We start from the raw sequence: 21,062 nt of genomic DNA on the forward strand, positions 1-21,062 counted from the left end.
AGGCAGAGGGAGGGGGCCCGGCCACTAGAAGCAGTTCGGCAGCTCCGTTTCAGGTTTCAAAAACACAATCGTGGCAAATGTTAGTTGATGCACTTCTACCCTGCCTAGCTTCTGAAATATGGCAAAACATTAGCCGTGCATCTATGCATAAACTTGGGGTCCCCTGCCGCTCCATTCTAACTTCCAAAGAGACGAGGCACAGAGGCAGACCGGGGCCAACAGCTCCAGGAAGGAGCGAGTCGAGCTCTTTACTCTTGGGCCGGGCTTCGTGGCCCCGAGCCCAGGGAAGCAGGTGCAGTGAGTCAGGTTGGCGGCAGGAGAGGACAGGAGAAAGACTGGCTGCGGCGCCGGGATCCTGGCCTGTTCGGCGCGGGTGTGGTCCCGCCCCAGGCCCGGCATCCCTGAACCCACGGTGCCCCAGCACACAGCCGGGGCCCGGCTCGCCCCCTCCGGCCCGGGCCGCCTACCTGGCTGGACGTCGGACCCAGACCTCGTCCTCGCTGCTCCGCGCCGCGCCGCCGACTGGCCCACGAGCCGCCCGCGCCGCGCCCGGGCTGCCCCGCCGGTTCTGCCGGCCGCGCTACCACGTCGCCATGGCAACCGGGCGGCGGCGGCGGGTTGGCGGCCAGGCGGCGACGCGGCGGGCGTGGGGCGCGGGGACCGGAAGTGCCCCGGCGGGTCCCCGTACCGGGGACCGGGCGCGGTCCCCCATGGTGCCTGGTTTGGGTTCGGGGCCCCGCCAGGCCCGAACCTTGACGCCGGCGTGGCAGGGGCTGCGGCGCGAGACCCGCGGCTACAGCGACCCGGCCTCCGGACCCGAGCTCGGGTAACCTTCGAATGCGGGCCTCGCGACCTGGCTTCCGGGGTCCGCCGCGTTCGGGGGCGTACGGGGCTCTGCTGCCCCGCGGGTGCGGGGGCCGCCTAGTCCAGGCCGGACTCGGCGGCCGCGGGGGACGCTGAGCGGGGGTGGGCTGCCTGGGCCGCCGAGGCGAGACCCGGGGCAAGACGGGAGGGGGAGTACCGGTAAACGGCCACCCTCCTCCGGCCTGGTCTCCGCGCTTCCAGATTCCCTCGCTCCACGCCCTCCCTTTCCCTCCCACCTTCTTCCCTCGCCCCGCCCCAGGCTCAGGTGGCCACTAGGTGTCAGACGTGGCCCAGGGCGTGGCCCTCCTCGCCGCTCGCGCAGCCCTGGGGGACTCGCCCCTCCCTCGAAATCTGGAAGGTGGAGGTGTCACTCTGCAGGGAGTCTGGATTCACTGCCTCCCCAGTTCTGCAGCACACACACCCCTAACACATACACACACACACACACACGTGCGCGCACACACACACACGTGCGCACACACACACACGTGCGCGCGCACACACACACGTGCGCACACACACACACACACACACACACACACACACACTAGGTGATGTTTTTGCCCCCTTTTCCCAAGACAGGGACCTTTGCCAGACTATACCACCCACCCCCACCCCCCATCAGCAGCCTAAAGATAAACCTCAGTTCTCACCAGCCTTTCACGAAGGCCTAGACCTTGCCACTGTAGCCTCCCCAGCCCCAGTGGCTAAGAGAGGAAGGAGCCAAGGCCAAGACAAGGAGCCAGCCCCTAGCACAGCCCCATCCAGGCCCCCCTATCCAGGAAGCGCTGAGAGTAGATAACAAGTCCAGCTCAGACTTTCTACAAGCTCAGAACAAAAGGTTGTTTCCTGTCAGATGCCTGGCACGACTCACCAAGGGCCTGGAGGTAGTAGTGAAATGGGGTTTCCTCCTGTAGGGACCTGAAAGAGCCTCAGCAAAGGGACACCACCCCCACCCCCCACCCCAGCACTGTGGGCTCCCCATGGGCCTGGCCAAGGTGGCCTTGGGGATCCAGTGCCTCCTTACGATAGACTATACTCTCAAGCCATGGCAAGACACCTAAGTGTGCCTGTTGCCCTGGGCACACCTTCTGATGGGGCAAACACAGCTGGGCCCACCCCCTCTTGAGAGACCAAGCTTAAACCTGCCATGAACAGAAGTTTTGTTGGAGTAGCACTCCAGCCAGAGGGAGTTTATGGACATTTTAAATTAAGAAACAGCTTCCTTCACATGCCAACAGGCAAACAGCAGGCCACAAGTACCTTGTGAGTTGTATCTTTGGAAACGAGCCATTTCCCATTGTTTGGCCTGTGTATTTGGGTTTGGAGGAGGCAGACTGAGGTGGGCAGGGCTGTGCAGAGGAGCAGAGCCTCACTGGGGACCTGATTTGAGCATCCTGGTGTAGGGCTGGAAGCCCCTTGCGAAGCCCTTTGAGTAGCCAGGAGAGAGTTGCTGAGGTGGGAGGGAGGTCTCCCCATCCACCCCTGTGGCCTGAGCAGCAGCACTTTCCCCTTAGAGGGGAGAGCACAGCTGGCCCCCAGCAGAGCTCTCAGGAGGTGGTGGAGGTGGTTCTCTGAGCGAGGCAGCTTGCCTCCATGGGGACCAGTCACACAGGGACTCAGCTTTAAGGACGCATGTCTCCACCACTTCAAAGAGCAGACAATAACCACCTCACTGCAGTCAAGCACCAGGGCCGCGTGGCCTTGCCGCTGCTGCCAGTATCCCTGAGCCCGGGTGATGGATACTCACTCGCTTCCTCCCCCGTCCCTGCTGCTGAGGCCCTCAGCCTGGGAGGCCAGAGAAGTATCCACCCTGCAGTTTGGGGGGTGGTGACCAGCAAGGGGCGCCTTAAATCCCTTCTTGGGGACCAAGGATGTGGGCCAAGTTTTCCCCATGCAAACGCTCCCTTCCTGTGCTCACTACGCTACGCTAACCTCTGTGGTCCTCAAACTCACCAGGTTCACGGCCCACTCTCCTTCAGAATGTTCTTCCCTGATCATCACTTGGCTTACTCTTTCAAATCTCAGTTCAGACATCCCCTCCTCGGAAAGGCCTTCCCTGACCACCCAGTCCAGTAACTGGGGTCAGAGTGTACCTGGGGTCAAGGACTGAGATGCAGGGAGATGCCCTGGACTAAATATGCTAGTGGTAGCCCTGGAAACCACGCCTTGAGTGTTCCCTGTTCTCTGGCCAAAAGCATTCAAAGAGAAGGAAGAACCCAAACTGAGCAGAATGCACATTATAAAAGAAGCTCAGATCCCCTAGCAGTTGGTGAAGCACACATCTGCCTTGCTAGAGTTCCCAGACTTAGAAAGAAGGAAAATAAGCCCAGGGTGCCCCGTTAAATTTAAATTTAACTTTTTTTTTTTGGCTTAAGTATGTCCCACATATGATGTTGGAGAAGGAAATGGCAACCCACTGTAGTATTCTTGCCTGGAGACTCCCATGGACAGGGGAGGCTGGAGGTCTACAGTCCATGAGGTGGCAAAGAGTTGGACGCGACTGAGTGACTAAACCACCACCACCACCACGTATGACATACAATATACTAAAAACATATTAGCTGTTTATCCAACATTCAAATCTACCTGGCTATCCTATATTTTATCTGGCAGCCCTACCCTTGCTCCTGGGTGGGAAGGACAGAGGAGCCTCCCAGCAGTGCCCACCCCACCCCCACCCCCGCCAACAAAATGTCCCTGCCCCCAGCAGGCTGAGACACCAGTCAGCTCCTGTTCAGCACGTGCCTTGGCAGAGGCCTTGACCTTGGGCTGCAGAGAATACCAAGTCAAAGGCAGTGGAGATGGGTTCCCCGGTTCTAAAGCACCGTAAGATGCAAACACACACAATCTGTTCACTCTTTACAGTTTTCATCAAGTCCTTTCAATGTACCGGGCACTGGGTGACATGGGATGTAAGAATGAACAAGACAGGCACAGCCCTGTTCTCTTCAGGCCCTCACAGTGCAGAGAAAGGGCACTTCACCCAGATGTGAGGGTCACAGAGGCTTCTGGGACATGGCATAGTGTCAGAGCCGCAGGGCGAGCAGGGGTTAACCTGGCAAAGGTACAGCAGGGAGAGAGCAGGAGTGTTGGCTGGAAGGCGGGCGGGGAGGCCCAACCAGCACTGCTGGAATAGGGATCAGGGATCCGCATGCCGGATCCAAACCCCATGCCAGCTCTGGGAGGCAGGCCTGGGGCTCAGGTGGCAGATAGTCGAAGGGCACACCCTCTAGGACAGCGGCCTCCAGCCAGGGGCGGCATCATCAGACCCACTTCCTGGAGAGAAAACTGGTCTGACTCTGAAAGGACATGGCTACTTTGATGAGTTTTGAATGGAACGATGATCACTCAGCAGGGAAATCCTCTCTTCCAGCCCCAAGAAGCAGGGGTGGCCAGAAGTCAGCAGCCAGAGCGAGAGCAAGCAGGCGTCCAGCAGGGCTGCAGTGATGGTGATGGAGCGGCAGCATCGAGGCAGAGGAACTGCCAAGCTTCCAGCGAAGGCAGTGAGTCACCTGGGACCTCCGGAAGGCTAGGGGAGGGGGCTGAGGGACGTCACAGGCTATGGGTCCTGGGTTGACCCCAAAGTTGGTCCAGTCTGGGAAAACAAGATTGAGATAAGCAAGAGTAACCTGTCCACAAGCCAAGAGAACACTGCAGGATGAATGGAAAAGCCATGAAAGCTGGGAGGGTCAGGCCAACTTTCATTTCTGTCGCCCAGAGCAAACAGGATGTGGGAGGTACAAGTGGCTGGGGACCGGCCGGTGCTGGGCCCCCAAGGTGGGAGGCAGTGGAAGGGGTGGGTTTTCCCAGCCTCTCTGTGCTCTGTACAGGGGTGCAAGGGGTGAGGATCAGGAGGAAGACCATTTTCCCTTCCTTTCTTTCAACAAAAGTTTATTGGGCACCCACTTATGCCTTACATTGTTCCAGGCCCCAGAGAGACAGTAATCCATAAGACAGACATGGTCCCTGCTTTCATGAAACTTACATGAAGTGGGGGAGACAGATAATTAAAAGATAAGCGAATGAGACACACAGAGAGAACATGATTGCATGTAGTAATAGGTGATAGGAAGAAAATTAAGCAGGGGAAGGGGGTGGAGTGCCCCGGCAGCGAGGGCTGTCATAAAGGGGTGCTGGCAAAGGCTCTTGGAGAAGAGAGAAGTAAGGGTGGAGGGAAGGCCCAGGGAAGCAACTCCGGCCGAGGGAACGCGTGGGAAGAAGGGCAGAGGCCCGGGACCAGAATGTTCAGGTTGTCTCCATCTCGCCTCCCCCCTTGCCCCGGCCCTCCTCATCCCCCAACACAGGCAACGTCAGCCACGTGTGCAGAGGAGAAAGGAGGTATCAGATCACTTAGAGGGCAGAGGTTGAAAATGTGGGGTGTGTGGCAGAGACCCCACCGGAGGTTCCGGGGTTGTGTCTGGGCACTGACCGTGTCTGTCATCCAAACACGTCATCTGGAGAATCCAAACATCAGTCCCGGTCATTAGGGCACCACTAAGTTCCCCCGGCCCAGCTCATGTTTGCCCGTGGCTAGTGGTACAGCCTGCGCAGGAGGCATTGGAGCCCCAGCCCCAGCATGACCCCCACTCGGACCAGCACCCCTCTCCCGCCCCCCCATCATGAAACCGCAAGGAAGTGTGTGTCCCAGTTGTGCCATTAGTCCCACCTCCCCATTGTGCTCCCCGAGCCTGTCAGTCGTTGAATCAGTCAGCAAACATTGAAGACCTGCTGTGTGAGTGTGAGGTGCATTGTGGAGAGCAGGAAAGACATAGGAGGAACTTCCCTGGTGGTCCAGTGGCTGAGACTCTGCGCTCCTGATGCAGGGGATCTGGGTTCCATCCCTGGTCAGGGAACTAGATCCCACATGCCACAACTAACACCTGGCACAGCCAAATAAATAAATATTTTAAAAACAGAAAGACCCAGGAGAGCAAGGGTGTAAGGCGGGGGTGAGGACTGGCCAAAGCTGGAGTGGTGTCAGCAGAGACAGGAGGAGGAAGGTATGAGCTACCTATAATGACAGCCATCTAATCACCTCTGCTAACCAGCCGTAAACCGCAGGACTGGGCCTCCTGCACTTTGTTCAGAGCCTGTGACAGCTGAGCGCTCATCTTGGCTCTTTAAGCTGCCCCAGCTCTGGCCCCACAGCCCCAGGTGCTCAGCCGAGCTCCTCATGCCAGGAGCATGGTGAGGATGTGGAGGCTTCTGAATCGAAAGTGCAAGGTGACCAGGCCACAGCGCGGAGGATGCTCCAAGCGGGAGATGGGCAAAGGCTCAGGCTGTGATCCCAGCTGTAGCTCTGTGACGACCTGCTTCCAGAGCGAGACACAACTGATCCCCAAGGAGCAGAAGGAAGGGGCGGACAGATCAGGCATCATCCCTGATGAGCCCACCAAGGCTGGTGGCTCTTCAGAGCAAGCCAGCACCCGCTTGTCCTGAGTCAGAGGTTTCACTTCGCCCCTCTCTGCCCTGCCCCTCCCCTCGTCCTTTTTACTTCTCTTGACCTGGACCATCGCCTCCTGCCTGAGTGCTCCTATCAGGCCAGCTGATAGGAGTGGTGCTCCTCTCAGGTCCTTAATATGAGAGTAGATTAGATTAGAAGGTACCTTGACCTTAGCTCTTGGACTGCAAGGAGATCAAATCAGTCAATCCTAAAGGAAATCAGTCCTTAATATTCATTGGAAGGACTGATGCTGAAGCTGAAACTCCAATACTTTGGCCACCTGATGAGAAGAACTGACTCATTGGAAAAGACCCTGATGCTGGGAAAGATTGAAGGCAGGAGGAGAAGTGGATGACAAAGGATGAAGATGGTTGGATGGCATCACTGACTCAATGGACATGAGTTTGAGCAAGCTCTGAGAGTTGGTGATAAACAGGGAAGCCTGGCATGCTGCAGTCCATGGGGTCGCAAAGAGTCAGACACGACTGAGCAACTGAACTGACTGACCGACTGACCTTAGCTCAGAAATTCCCTCACTTAAGAAGCCACATTCCTCGGATCCTTCCCAGCCAATGGGAGACCCTAAGAGGTAGGCAGGTGCCAGGGAGAACCAGGGCCCTCAGATGGTCCTCTCGTCTCTTGTCTCATGGCCACCTGTGGGGCAGTCACGCCTCCTGCTCTTGAAGGGATCCCAGGGACCAGAGCCAGGCCCTCCTGCTCCTTCAGTAACCAGTAGCTCAGGTCTTCTGGGGAGCTCACCCCAAAGCTCCAGGGCCCATGAGTGATGACCCTAAGAGCTATGTCTCAGGTCCCATGGACTAAGGCTGAGGAAGGCAAGGAGACTGCTCGGAGTCATTACCATCCTGACATCCCTTTGTCCACTGTGCCCTTCACAGCTTGGAAGGCAAGGTCAAGTCTAAATGGATGTGACTTCAAGTGCTCTCATCCATGTTGAGTTTTTCTCACCTTCCACAGGCCTGTCTTCATCTGATAAACCCAGGCACCTCTGAAAGCTTCATTTGGCCAGGAGCTCAGCCCTGGCTTCACTTGTCCATGGAGTCAAGATCAATGGGGCCATGCCAGTGAGCCCAGCTTCTAAGCTCTTTAGAGACCCTGTGCTCTGCTTCCTGCCCCCATGGCATCCCCACAGCATCCAGGTGACCAGGTCAGGGGCAGTCATGTGCAGTGAACAGCACTAGCTTCTCCAACCACCCCCTCAAGATGACTGGGTCCCACTAGGCCTGCCCCATCCAGGTTCCTCCATGGAGAGGTGTCTCCCCGGAAGCCCCAGCAGCTCCATTGCCGTCTGACCATCACAGAAGGTCTGCTAAGGTAAAAGGGAATCAGCTCAGGTTCTTTCTTCCTCTTATGCACATTGGTCAACCCACCCACTCCACTGTCCAGGGAGGTGACCTGAGGGGGCCTTTGCCCAGCCACAAAAGGCCACTGCCGCTTTTCCTCCACAGAATTTGTGCTTGATGTCTTCACGAAAGGCCCTCTGGAGACATCTGCTCAATGTCTCCGAAAGCAGGGAAACTAGTCCAAGGTGAACAAAAGACAAGATGTCGTTTTCTCCCCTAGGAGCCCCTCCTCTGACCCACCTTTGATGCCTTCCCAGGGGTTTGTTTATGGAAGGGTCCCAGGGGAGGGACATAGAGACAAGGCTGGGGGCAGGATGCTTCTGGGGCTGGCAGTGGGGCTGGAGGCCCTTCAGGGGCCCTGGGCATGTCAAGTTGCAGGCAGACCCCAAAGGGGCACAGCCCAGCGGGAGGCTGGCCAGACCCTGGTTCCAGGCGCCCACTGCCCACCGTTCTGATGGCAGCTGTCCTCCCAGCCCCCATCTCTGTGGCTCCCCACATTGCCCTCTCTGCTGCCACTGCAGGCCTTGTATTTCCCTCTGACTCTCTCAGCTTCTCCCTCGGTCTCTCCGCCTTCTCTCCACCTCTGTCTTCTATCTGACCTGGGAGTCCCCAGGCTTCCAGGAGAGATGATCTCCAGGCTTCCGGGCATGGGTGGTTTTACCCAGTTTCCTGGCCCCTCTGGGGACAGTTAGTTAAGGTCCATTAGGATCCTGAGCTCCAAACTGGGCCCCACTGGGGTTGGAGAAGAGTCTCTGGCACCCAGCGGGGCCATCCGAGCAGGAGAGAGCTGGCTGTGCCCCGGTCTGACAGCTGAGGCCGGTGGGAGCCTGGGCACTCCCCTCCACAGCCCCTCACCACCACACACTCCACCTGCTGCAAAGAAGGCTGCAATGCTCTCAGCAAACCAGCCAAGCACATGCGTAGCTGGGCCTGCAGCAGGCTCTGGAAATGTGAATGTGATGATGGCACTGCAGACCTGCTTTGGGGGAAGGAAGGTCCGGCCTTGGGGGACAATAGTGATAACCAACTTTAGGGACCATGAGCATTGCAGACAAAAGGAAAGAATGGCAGGAAAGACTCGGGAGCCCAAGGATCAGTGGGGCAAGCTTCCGTCAACCCTTAAATTGTCAGCATATAAAAGGAATCTGACTACAATGGTAAACATGTAGTTTGCCACATGAGGACGTTAAAAAAAAAGTCGTCATTTTTCTCCCAGCACTAATTTATGACAGAAGTATTTGAACTATTAAAAAAAAAAAAAAATAGAACACTTTGAATATAAGATACTGTGACCAAGATAGGGCAGCTGGCAACTTGGCCGATGTGTCCTGATAGATTTTCTGTATCTCACTGTCCTTTGATTTTCTTGCTTTATTGCTGACTGCTGAACACTTTATCAAGGGCCAGACCCACCAGGGGACTGGCCCTCTAGGAAGCGCTGATAGAGGGGCCTGTGCAGGTGGGGCAAGAGCTGGAGCCCCTGGTGGGGAGGGGCCACACAGGAGGGACTCTGGACCTCACACTCCAGAGTCCAGATTTTATCCCCCAGCTGATGTGGAGCCAGGAGGAGCTCCCAGGGAACGGATGCTGTGGTCAGATCCCCACTTTGGGACAAGCATTCATTGCCACAGCTGTAAGGATAGACCGGAGGGAGAGAGACAGGGGAGCCTAGGGGAGGGAGCTCGTGGAAATGATGAGGGTCTGTCCCAAGGTGGGGACAGGGGCAGTGGGCCTGGAGAAAGGGGTAGAGCCAGGAAGAGGAAGGTGTCCTCCCCCGTTCACGTGGGACCATGAACAGAGATAACAGGGGCAGAACCAGGAGAAGTGGGCTTAAGACTAAGGATTAAAAATAAGAACACCCTGACTGGAAGGAACATGGCATGTGACACTTCAGTGAGAGTGGACCAAGGCAGAGAGTGTTCTGGAAGGTGGAGGAGGCGTGGGCAGCGGGGCGGCTCACAGTGGGGGCACTTGTACTTAGAGTCCACCTCTTGTACCATCTTAGTCAACCTACTAACCTCTCCATGCCTTAGTTTCCTCATCTGTAAAATGGGAACCAAATAGTAGCTGACTCATAGGGTTGCTGGGAGGTTTACATTAAAGATGTGTAGAGCACGTAGATGCCCTGCTCCATAGACATGGCCTGACATTAATATGCATTGTCACGTTATCCCCTAGCACCCACACAGCCCCCAGAGCACAGAAGGGATTATTAATTTTGGTGATGGGGGTGCGATCAGGGCAAAATACTAGGCCTGGCTTCGTGGGAGGCCCCGGGCTCAGAGCCTGCCTTCTGGGGTCTTGGGCAGTGTTCTGACCACTCCTGGGCTCTCTGGGCAGCTCTTACCTGCCACTCCCACACACACCTAACGGCGACCAAGATGGAAACTTGCTGAGCTTGTGACAGCACTGGTCCCAGGAATGGAAGGGACTCACATTCCCCAGAAGGTTCTCTGGGGCGGATGCCCAGTCCACCTGCAGGAGGCAGGCAGGGAAAGGGGGGCAGAGGGTCTGGGCATCACAGGAAGGAGCGCGGACTGGAGGAGGCGGGAGTGCGGAGCTGGCTCCTCACTCACCCGCCTCCCTCCCACAAAGGACCAGCACCCTCCAGAACCAAATTCATCCCCTGCCCCCCCAGACCTGCTGCTCGCATATTTGCCACAGAGGAACACGCCTTCCAAGGCACCATCACCCCTCAACTCCCCCACCCACCCCCAGCCACTCCCCCTCAGTAGACCCTGAGTCTACCACTGCCCTCAGGCTCTTTGGGGCCCTGAGCCCTGTCTTCTCCTGCCACCCCTGGGCCTCCAGTGTTCGCTAGTCACACCTTCACTGAACACCCTGAAACACAACTGTGGTCTTGGCACCGTTCAATGCGAGCCCTTCCTTAGGAGGAGGTCTGACCGCCCACCTTGACTTGGCAGCCGCAGCCAGCTCGCCAGCCCCCACTCACAACCCTGTGTTGACCCGGGGAACTTGCTTTCTCTTTCTCCGCTGCCTCAAATGCAAGTCCTCCAGCTATGGGCCTGATCAAGTCCTACCCCTCCTCTCAGGGCTCAGCCAAGCGACACCCCCAGGCAGGGCTCAGGGCCTGTCACCGGTCTGGGAATTGCTTGATGAACATCCAGAGAGTCTGTCGGTGAGACATCTCCAGCACAAGCAATGTGCCTGCACCCCATGGTCTCAGGAATGTGCAGAGAAAGAAAAGGAGGGAGATATTTTTAATGAAGACCAGGCAAGATTAGGCAAGAGGAAACAAGATAGATGTGAGTCAAGGATTACTCAGATGTTCCTGGCCTGGGAGGCAGAGATGGTCGTCACTGTCCACGGCCGTGGCAGAGCTGGGCCTCCGCCTGGACCTAGAGTGATACGGTGCATCTCCCCTTCCCCTACCACCTGGGGCTGGGAGCCTGACATCCCAGAGGCGGAGCACAGCGCAGACCGGGGCCACAGATGCTTAGGACATCTACAGGGCACAGTCCTTGGGATGTCAACATTAAAGAAAAACAACAACTACAATATCTTGCTAAAATATAAGCAAGTAAAATAGTTTGCTGACCAAGTGTGTGCTGTACATGAAACTGAGGGAAGACCTAAAAGAAGACAGGAAAGTTAAAATTTTCTCAAAGGATAGGATTGCTGAGTCAAAAGCAGTAACACTGAATTCTGCAGATATTCTGCATTTAGACAAGAGGGAAATCAGATGCACATAAACAAACTGGTAATTTTTCACATGAAAAAAATCTAAGGGTTTTCATCAACTCCCAGGCTCAAGCCGAGCCACAGGACAGATAAGACTGCAGAACAGCCATGGCCCTCAAGCTGCACCAACAAACTCACATTAACTGGGTCAGGAACCCTCTGTACCAGCTCTGGGGTTAGACCAGCCCGCAGGCCTTCCTCAAACCTGGGAGTGAGATCTACCAGGAACATGGAAACTCTGTGGTCTATTCACTAGCAGACGGGCAGGTGTGAGGGGTCTGGAGACCACCTCTTCCCAGGAACTGCTGAGAGTAATGGGCTTCTTTTGGAGAAAAGGAGATGTGGATAGACCTCTCCTGTTTGAGGGAGGTTTTCTTTGCCAAAGACAGAAAACAGGAAGTGTCTCTCTGGAGAGCGGAGAGAAGCAGCAGCAGCATAAATGATAAGGCATCAAGATGATCAGTGATGATGAGAATCATTAATGATCAATCCTGCCATTAGCAGGAAAAAGCAAAGAGTCCTTCGGACAGCAAGGAAATCAAACCAGTCAATCCTAAAGGAAATCAACCCTGAATATTCATTGGAAGGACTGATGCTGAAGCTCCAATACTTTGGCCACCTGATGCAAAGAGCCGATTCATTGGAAAAGACCCTGATAGTGGGAAGGATTGAGGGCAGGAGGAGAAGGGGGTGACAGTGGATGAGATGGTTGGATGGCATCATTGACGCAATGGACATGAGTCTGAGCAAACTCCAGGAGATAGTGAAGGAGAGGGAAGCCCGGCGTGCTACAGTCCACGGGGTCACAAAGAGACCCAGCTTAGCAACTGAAAAACAGCAACTTATTTGAAGTAAAGTGTATCCCATTTTAGTAGTCAAAAACCCAGGTACTGGGACTTCCCTGGTAGTCCAGTGGCTAAGACTCTGCACTCCCAATGCAGGGGACCCAAGTTCGTTCCTCGGTCAGGAAACTAGATCCCACAGTCTACCACAAAGACCTGGTACAGGCAAATAAATAAATTAATATTTAAAAATAAAATAAACCTGTGTACCCTTAATCATCTGATCCTCAGCCTGGCTGGGGGCCTGCTGACCAGAGGAAGGCATGCTCCTATGAAAAGCAGGCTGTGCCCCGCCTTCTGAGCCACCAGCTTCCAGTTGGTCACCAAAGTGACCAACAACGAAGTGGGGAGGAAAGGCTCCTGTTGTACGCTCTCCAGGCCTTTTAGAAACGGGGAGCTGCTCCTTTGGCCACATTTTCATCTGAACCTACGAGAAGGGGGTTGCTGCAGGGAAGGGGCACCATTTAACAAGGAACACCAGTGTCCCCTTGACAAACGGGAAGCGCCTACAACGTACACAGCCTGCAGCTGGCATTGTCGGAAACAAACAAGATAAAGGCAAGATTCTTGCCAAGAGAATTAAGGTACACACTGAACACAGGAATTACTCCACCAGCCGAGATGGCTTCCTGAAACGTGTGAAAGAACATGATCAGAAAAAGAAGGAAGCAAAAAAGAAAGTTCTCTGGGTTCAATTGAAGCGCCAGCTTGCTCCATCCGGAGAATCCCAGTCTGTGAGAACCAGAGACAGGGAGGCTCCACTGCTGGAACCCGTTCTCTGTGAAGTCGTGGCTTGATGGCTATTAAAAAAAATAAGTAAAAGACCTCTGTGTGTGGAAGTGTCAGTCCATCAGTTCTGTCCAACTCTTAGAGACCCCGTGGAATGTAGCCCGCCAGGCTCCACTGTCCATGGAGTTCAATACTGGAGTATTCCCTCCCCCAGAGGATCTTCCTGACCCAGGGATCGAACCGGGATCTCCAGCATTGCAAGCAGGTTCTTTACCATCTCAGCCACCGGGGAAGTCCCTAAAAGACCTCTGGACTGTGAGGAAAAAAAATAGAAAGAGAGGAAGGGGGAGGGGCAAGGGACAAGGAAGAGAGAAGAGGAGGTGGTGCCAGAGCTGAAATTTGAGGAGCGTCAGGGTTCTACAAGCAAATGAAGGGGAAGTCTTTGCAGCCAGGAAAGACTCAGGGGTGAAAACAGAAGCTTCAGAATAAACTAGTGAGTGTAAAGTGGGACTGAGATGAGGCTGGAGGTGGGGGTCAGTCCATGCTCTGCTCTGGAGCTTATCAGTTCAGTAGGGGGCCACTCAGAGGCTTCGACCAGGAAATCGGCATGGTCTGCAAGGAGCCAAGAGGTGCTAGCCTAAAAAGGGAAAATGGAGAAAATCCAGCTACATTAAAAGTAAGACCTTTTCTCGCTAGGAAATCCAAATGAGTTACACATCAGGAATAATTTCTGCACCACGTTTAAATGACACAGGACTAATATCCAGAATATATGAAGAGCTGTATGAGTCAATGAGAAGATGGGGGTAGGGGGCAAAGGAAACAGCAACAGCACAGACAAGGAAGCACAGTTGCCCCATAAACATATGAAAAGATGTTCAGCCTCATTAGCAACAAAGGAGAGTCTGTCTTGCCCACATTGGCATAAATTTTAAAAATAGGAGAATCACTAAGTGTTGATGAAGGTGTGGAGCGGTGTGGGAACTCCCACCCACTGCCGACTGGAGCGCAGATCAGTACAATTTTAGAAAGCAGTTTGACATTCAGACACCCTTGAACTTTGGCATGTCTCTGAACATCTGCATATCCTTGGCTCAGCAGTTTTAACTCCCTAGAGCCGTATTTCTCAATATTGAGGAGCAGTTTTGGTTTTTCATTTGTTGGGGGAATAATACTTTTGTAAAATATGGTAAAAATGAATTCCAAAAAATGAGGTGAAAATAAGACATACAGTATACAAGCCCGGATATCTTATTATTAGATTCAACAGACATCAAGTTACTTACGTATATCAAGGAGACGCGCGAGAATGCTCCTGGCAAATTGTTTTGTAGCCACAGAAACAAAAAGTAACTCACATGTCCTATCACAGGATTAGAGCTTGGAGGAAAAAATGTGGAATAATCACATAACGGATTATTATGGACTATGATAAAGTTATGAAAATAAATGAACTGTAGCCCTGCAGCAACAACAACAATAAACTCTCAGAAGCTTAATTGAGATGAGAAAAAACAAACTTTAGGAGACTCTAATATGATGCCTTTCATTTAAATATATATATATATTTATGTGTTTATTTGGCTGTACTGGGTCTTAGTTGTGGCACATGCAATCTTTAACTTTCCTTGCGGCATGCAAACTCTTAGCTGTGGCATGTGGGACCTAGATCCCTGACCAGGGATCGAACCTGGGCTCTCTGCATGGGGAGCATGGAGTCTTGGCCACAGGGAAGTTCTCTATGATGCCTTGTTAAAAAACAACTTCATCAAAGTGTAATTTATACTCCCCTGTTGTTGCATAATTCACCAATTTTAAGTGTACAATCCAGTGATTAATAGATTATTTGGAGAATTGTGCAACTACCACGCTATCTAATTTCAGTGCATTTCCATCACCTTCAAAATAACTCTCATGCCCATTTTCAGTCACTCGTCATTCCCACCCCCAGCCAACCTCTGACCTATATTCTGTAGATTTGACTTTGCTGGGCATTACATATAGATGGAATCATACCATATGGAGCCTCTTGTGTCTGCGTTCTTTCACTTAGCATTATGCTTTTGGAGTTCATCGTGTTGTAGCATGTATCAGAACTTCATTCCCTTTTATTTCCAACTAATATTCTATTGTGTGCACCTACCATGTTTTGTTCACCCATCCGCCAGCTGATAGACATTTGGGTTGCTTCCACCATTTGACTCCTTTGAGCAACGCTGCCCTGCATGCAAGTCTTTGCACAGACATGTGTTTTCGTTTCTCTTAGGTACATACCTAGGTGACACTGTACTTGTAAGTCTCTAAAACAAGCAAATTAAAAAATGTGATGTTTAGAGATACATATAAAGTATTGAAACTCCTTCACAAGAGAAGAGAATGAAAAAGACAGCATTCAGGGGCAAGTGGGTGTGGGGTTGGGAGATGAGAGGGAGAGGACGGGACTCAGCTAGACAAGAGTAATGGTGGGTAGAAGACTTATGGGTCTGCATTTTATTCTGCTTCATAACTTACATATACATTAGATATCATATATACACACTGTTTATATTCTACATGACATATACATTGCATAATAAGAAGACACTTAAAAAAAAATGAAAGCCTGTCTCCAATACTCAACAATCCCACTAGGTTCTCATCTCAGGATAACCAGGCCCCCGTTCTGGCCACCTGTCCACACTCAGCCTATTCTCGGCTCCCTCTGCTCCAGCCACACTGGCCCCTTAGCTGTTCCTCAAGTCAGGGAACAACCCTCAGAGGGAGAATGGGTAAAAACGTTCGTAGCTGTTTTACACAAGAGGAAACTGAGGCTCAACGAGGTTATTTTGCTCAGGTCATAAGGCTTTTAAGTGTGGCCTGGATTTTTCTGGCCCCTGATCCAGTGCTGTTTCTCCCACAGCTGGCTTTTGGCATCCATGTGAGTTACGGCTGAAAATATCGAGGGGCGAGGTTAGCATGAGTTGAGGAGCCAGAGCTCCGCATGTTAATGTGCGTGTGTGCTGAGTCGCTTTAGTTGAGTCCAACTCTTTGCAACCCTATGGACTGTAGCCCACCAGGCTCCTCTGTCCATGGCATTTTCGGAGCAAGAATACTGGAGTGGGGTGCCATGCTCTCCTCCAGGGGAATCAGAGGAGGGAATCAAACCCTCGCCTCCTGTGTCTCCTGCATTGGCTATAGCACCACCTGGGAAGCCCCTTCATGTTAAAGGCAGGACTTGATCTGGTCTTTGAGAGATGAGAGGGTTTTGGTTAAGCAAAGAGGAGCAGGTGGGTATCCAGGGAGAGAACCCTCAGCTCCTCTGAAAATCAATCAATAATCACTATATTTCTTGATGAACATAGAATGATGGAAGTCAACATTTGGGCATCTTTAAAAAATTATTTACTTAAAAAAATTTTTTTCAGCCATGCCCCACAGCTTGTGGGATCTTAGTTTCCGAACCAAGGATCGAACCCTGGCCTCTGGCAGTGGAAGTGCTGAGTCCTAACCACCGGACTGCCAGGGAATTCCAGGGAATATATTTTTTTAATAACAGCTTTATTGAGATATAATTTATGTGTTATAAAATCCCCCCTTTTAAATTGTATGATTTGGTGGTTTTTAATATATTCAGAGTTGTGCAACCATCACTACTAATTTTAAAACCTTTTCATCATCTCATCAAGAAAGTCCACGCCATTGGCTGTCGCTCTCATTCCCAGCCACTGGCAATCACTCGTCTACTTTCTGTCTCCCTGGATTTGCCTATTAGAGACATTTCATGTAAGTGGATTTATACAACATGTAGCCTTTCCCTTAGCATTATGTTTTAAAGCCTCATCCATATTGTAGCAAATAGTCCTTCATTTCTTTTTATGGCTGAATAATATTCCATGGTATGAATATACCACATTTAGATTATCTATTTCATGAGGAGATGCACATTTAGATTGTTTCCCATTTGGGGCTATTATGCCTAGAAATGGAATTGCAGGGTCACGCGGCATCTCTTAACAGTTTGAGGAGCTGCCGTATTTTTTTTTCCAAAGTGGCTGAACCATTTTACAATCTCACCAATGATTCAAGTGCTCCAATTTTTCCATATCCTCAACAGCATTTGTTATAGTCCATCTTTTTGGTTTTAGGCCTCTTGGTGGGTGTGCTTCCCAGATGGCTCAATAGTAAAGAATTCGCCTGCCAATGCAAGAGATGTGGGTTCGATCCCTGGGTTGAGAAGATCCCCTGGAGAAGGAAATGGCAACCCACTCCAGTATTCTTGCCTGGGAAATCCCGTGGACAGAGGAGCCAGCCCAGTGGGCTATGGTCCATGGGGTCCCACAGAGTCAGACAAGACTTAGTGACTAAGGATGCACATGCGTATGGTAGATGTGAAGCGGTATCTCATTGTGATTTGATTTGCATTTCCATGATGACTGATGATGTTGTGTCTTTTTATGTACTTATTGGTCAGGTGTGTTTCTCTCGAGAAGGTCTATTCAAATCCTCTGCCCAGTTTTAGTTAGTATTTGTCTTTTTATTGTTGAGTTATAAGAGCTCTTCATACTTTCTGAACACAAGTCCTTTGTCATATTCACGCTTTGCAAATATTTTCTTTCATTCTGTGGGTTCTTTTTTTTTTTTTTTGTCCACACAGTGAGTCTTCCCTCTACCAGGGATCGAAGCCCAGACACCCTACAGTGGAAGCACAGAGTCCTAACCACTGGATTGCCAGGGAATTCCCTCGTGAGTTGTCTTTTCATTTTCTTGATGGTGTCCTTTGAAGCATGAAAGGTTTTAATTTTGATGAAGACTAGTTTGTCTAATTTTTCTTTCGTCACTTATGCTTTTAGTGTCATATCTAAGAAGCCATTGCCTACTCCAAGATCACAAAGATTTATACCTGTTTCTTCCAACATTTTTATGGTTTTAGCTCTTACAGTAAGTCTGTGACTCATTTTGGGTCAATTTCTGTAAATAGCATGAGGTAGGGGTCTAACCTCATTCTTTTGAGTGTAGAAACTCAGTTGTCCCAGCTCCATTTGTTAAAAAAGATTTTCTTCCCTTTCCCCCTACCCCAAGAGTGGCATTTAAATTGTCCTCATATCCTTGTCAAAAATTGATTGAACATAAATGCAAGGGTTTATTTCTGGACTCTCAATTTTATTTCATTGTTGGGTGTATTTTCTAAGGGATTTTTAAAAAATAATTTTATTTTTGGCTGCATTGAGTCTTCATTGCTATGCAAAGACTTTCTCTAGTTGTGGCAAGCAGGGGCTACGCTCCAGCCATGGTGCATGGCTTCCCGTTGCAGTTTCTTCTCTTGTTGCAGAGCATGGTCTCTAGAGCATGGGCTCAGCAGTTGTGGCGCATGGGCTTAGCTGCTCCATGGCATATGGGATCTTCCCAGACCAGGGATTGAACTTGTATCCCCTGCATTGACAGGCGGACTCTTAACCACTGGACCACCAGTCAAGTCCCTAAGGGATATTTTTCTAACTGTGGTGATTGGTGACCTGTCCTTCCCCAGAAGAGTGATGCAGAGATGAGGAGCTCTCCAAAGCAGACTGCATTTCCTGGGTGGGTCAGGCCCTCGTGGCATCATAATCACATCCTTCCCCAGGATTCTGAGTCCTCTTCCTTGTTCTGCTGGCAGCTAGGCGGTAGCTGACTGAGCTAAGGGCCTTATTTCTTTACTACCTCTTAAGGTTATTATAAATACCAAATAAGATCATTTATACAAAAGAATTTAGAAAGGTCTAAAAAGGTATCCGAATGTAAGTTGTATGTACTTTTAGATAGTCTTCCAACCCCTTCAGCCTTTGCTTTTATGGTTTTTCAACGAGGCCGAGGCTATTCCATGCTGAACTCAGTCGCTCACCCAGATGTTCTAAAGACATGGTCACCAAGCCACGTGTCTGACCTGAAGTTGGAACACTTGTCCCACACATGGTGCTCAAGAGCTCCTCAGAGATGAAGCCCAGCTCAAACCTGCCTCCCTCCTGCTTTCCACGCTTTCTTTTCTGATAGAAGAGGAGGACTCCCTGGTTTCACGCTAAGCCTCAGACTCTATTCTCTCTACCCTTCCTCCCACTGCAAGACCCCTTCTTTGGGGCCTGAAGGGGTGCCATTCTCAAAATCTCCTCCAGCCAAGCCTTAGCTGGTGGAGAGACCGTTCCCTCCTGGAAGACAGCAGCTCCCTGTGCACACACGACCCATAGCCCTGAAAGCCTTCGGACCACTGGATCGAGAGCTGGCGAGCTCTGCAGAGGAGAGGCCAGACCCCTGCCCTCGGTGGGGCTGCTCTGATCCCAGCTGTCCACTTCGCCAGTCCTGAGGTGTCCACTAGTATAAAGGAGAGCGGGGGCCCCAGCCCTCCTCACCCCTCCCTCCCTTCCCCTCCCTCCTGCCCCGCTCCACGGTGTCTCACGACCACACTGACAACGCCCTGCCACCCCCTCCTCCTAGGCTGGGGCAGCCACCCTCCTCTTCTCCCCACCTCCTTCCCCACCGCCTCCGTCCTCCTCCACACATCTCCCTGGCACCATGCCACCTGACAACCCAGCATGGTCTCAGGCCACTCAGCCTCCTGCACCCACTTCCTAGGTGCAGCGAGCCCACATGTCCTCAGAGCCCCAGGCTGCAGAACTCGGCGGGGGGGGGGGGTCTCCTGAGCAGCTGTGGCCGGCTTCTTCCCTGCTCCCTCTGCGCAGCCTCCGCTTCCTCTGTCTCCCTGCCCACACCCTTGTTGGTGTCTGGTCGGTCCTACCACCTCTGGGGACGACACTGTGATGCTGAGGACTTAGCAGCCTAAGGGGAGGACCCTCAGCCTCCACGGACGCCTCAAGAGGATGCCACTGTCCTTCCACCCCCGTGCCTGTCACACAGGGACACCGGATGAGGCAGGGAAAGACTCATGGCGAGTGTGGAGACCTGGGGTGACTGGGAGCAAGCCATTCAGCCTGGGTGTTAGCGTCTTCCTCTGATGCCTCTGTGGTCATCTTTGTAGCTCCCCAAGTTGGCAAGTCGGTGTGATTGTTCCTGCCTGAGCGAATGACAGCTTGTGTGAAGGAAGCAGGTGTGCCTGTGGCTCTATGCCTCCCCTCCCGTAACAGCCCCCCATTCTTTCCCCCTATCTGACCGCACCACCCCCCAGTCCCCAGGTGAGCCGGGGTCCCTGAGCATCCGCCCAGATGCCTGCACAAGCCTAGGCGCTCCCCTACCCATGCAGGCCACACCCTCTGCCCCCAAGGCCTCGTGAAGAAGCCGCAGCGGGTGACGGTCATTAACCCTGTCTCGCGGCACTAGCGACTCTGCGGACAGCTCCCCTACCTTGTCACTCCGAGCCCAGAGAGCCGGGGCGGTGAGGCTGGAAGACTGAGCGTCAGAGGCCGCTGGGCTCCGGGTCCCTACACCGAGGCTGAGTGATGGAAGGGGAAGGCACGCCGGCAGGCTGGGGTATTCCAGCAAACTGCAGGGTCTCAGCTTCATAGGTGTCGGAGGTGTGTGTTGTGTTGGAGGAAGGGGGTTCTCCTCTCTAGCCTCCCCTGCGAGAGCCTGACCTAAGGCCCGTCCGCCACTCCCTCCCACCCCCACCCCGGCTGCATCTCGCCGGCGGCCGCCTCGGCCCCTCCTCGGTCCGGCGCCCCTGCCCGGGGCGGGCCAGGAAGCCTCGGTCCCCGCCCCGCTCCGTTAGGCTCACGCGGCGGCTGGGGGACTTTGGAGCAGAGGAGGAAGCGCGGCGGGGCGGGGAGGTGGGGGTGTGTCGGAAGGCGGCGGCGGCGGCCGGGTTTTATAACCCGCAGGGCGGGCGCTGCGCGGGAGAAGGGGCTGGCGCCGCGCACCGCACCATGGGGGCCGCGTCGGGTCGCCGGTGGCCGCCGCTGCTGCTGCCGTTGCTGTTGCTGCTGCTGCCGCCGCCGCCCGTGGTCCTGGAGCTGGACCCCGCGTTGCAGCCGGGGAACTTTCCTGCCGACGAGGCCGGGGCGCAGATCTTCGCAGACAGCTTCAACTCGAGCGCCGAGCAGGTGCTGTTCCAGAGCACGGCCGCCAGCTGGGCGCACGACACCAACATCACCGAGGAGAACGCGCGGCGCCAGGTGGGCGCGCTGGCCCGGGGCGGGGGCGGGGCCTGGGCGGCCA

General features: G+C 53.2%; 1 protein-coding gene across 4 annotated transcripts in view; it reads left to right on the forward strand.

Moving 5' to 3' along the window:
* The first annotated feature begins 577 nt into the window (after positions 1-577).
* LOC145541091 (angiotensin-converting enzyme) overlaps positions 578-21,062 on the forward strand; it is a 41,856-nt gene continuing 21,371 nt past the window's right edge. Inside the window, exons 1-7 of one of the 4 annotated variants that reach the window (XM_081576553.1) lie at positions 578-826; positions 4,241-4,370; positions 17,578-17,666; positions 17,774-17,861; positions 18,366-19,839; positions 19,930-19,998; positions 20,272-21,019. In XM_081576553.1, the coding sequence (XP_081432679.1) occupies positions 20,771-21,019 (249 nt within the window). In that variant the 5' untranslated portion in view covers positions 578-826; positions 4,241-4,370; positions 17,578-17,666; ... (2 more) ...; positions 19,930-19,998; positions 20,272-20,770. Of the gene's footprint in view, positions 827-4,240; positions 4,371-17,577; positions 17,667-17,773; positions 17,862-18,365; positions 19,840-19,929; positions 19,999-20,228; positions 21,020-21,062 lie in introns of all 4 variants that reach the window. The other 3 variants (XM_081576554.1, XM_081576552.1, XM_081576551.1) reach the window with 3 other exon arrangements.

This window comes from Giraffa tippelskirchi, chromosome 3, assembly GCF_054371585.1.
Source record: "Giraffa tippelskirchi isolate mGirTip1 chromosome 3, T2T-mGirTip1v1.2.pri, whole genome shotgun sequence".
Taxonomy (NCBI): Eukaryota; Metazoa; Chordata; class Mammalia; order Artiodactyla; family Giraffidae; genus Giraffa; species Giraffa tippelskirchi.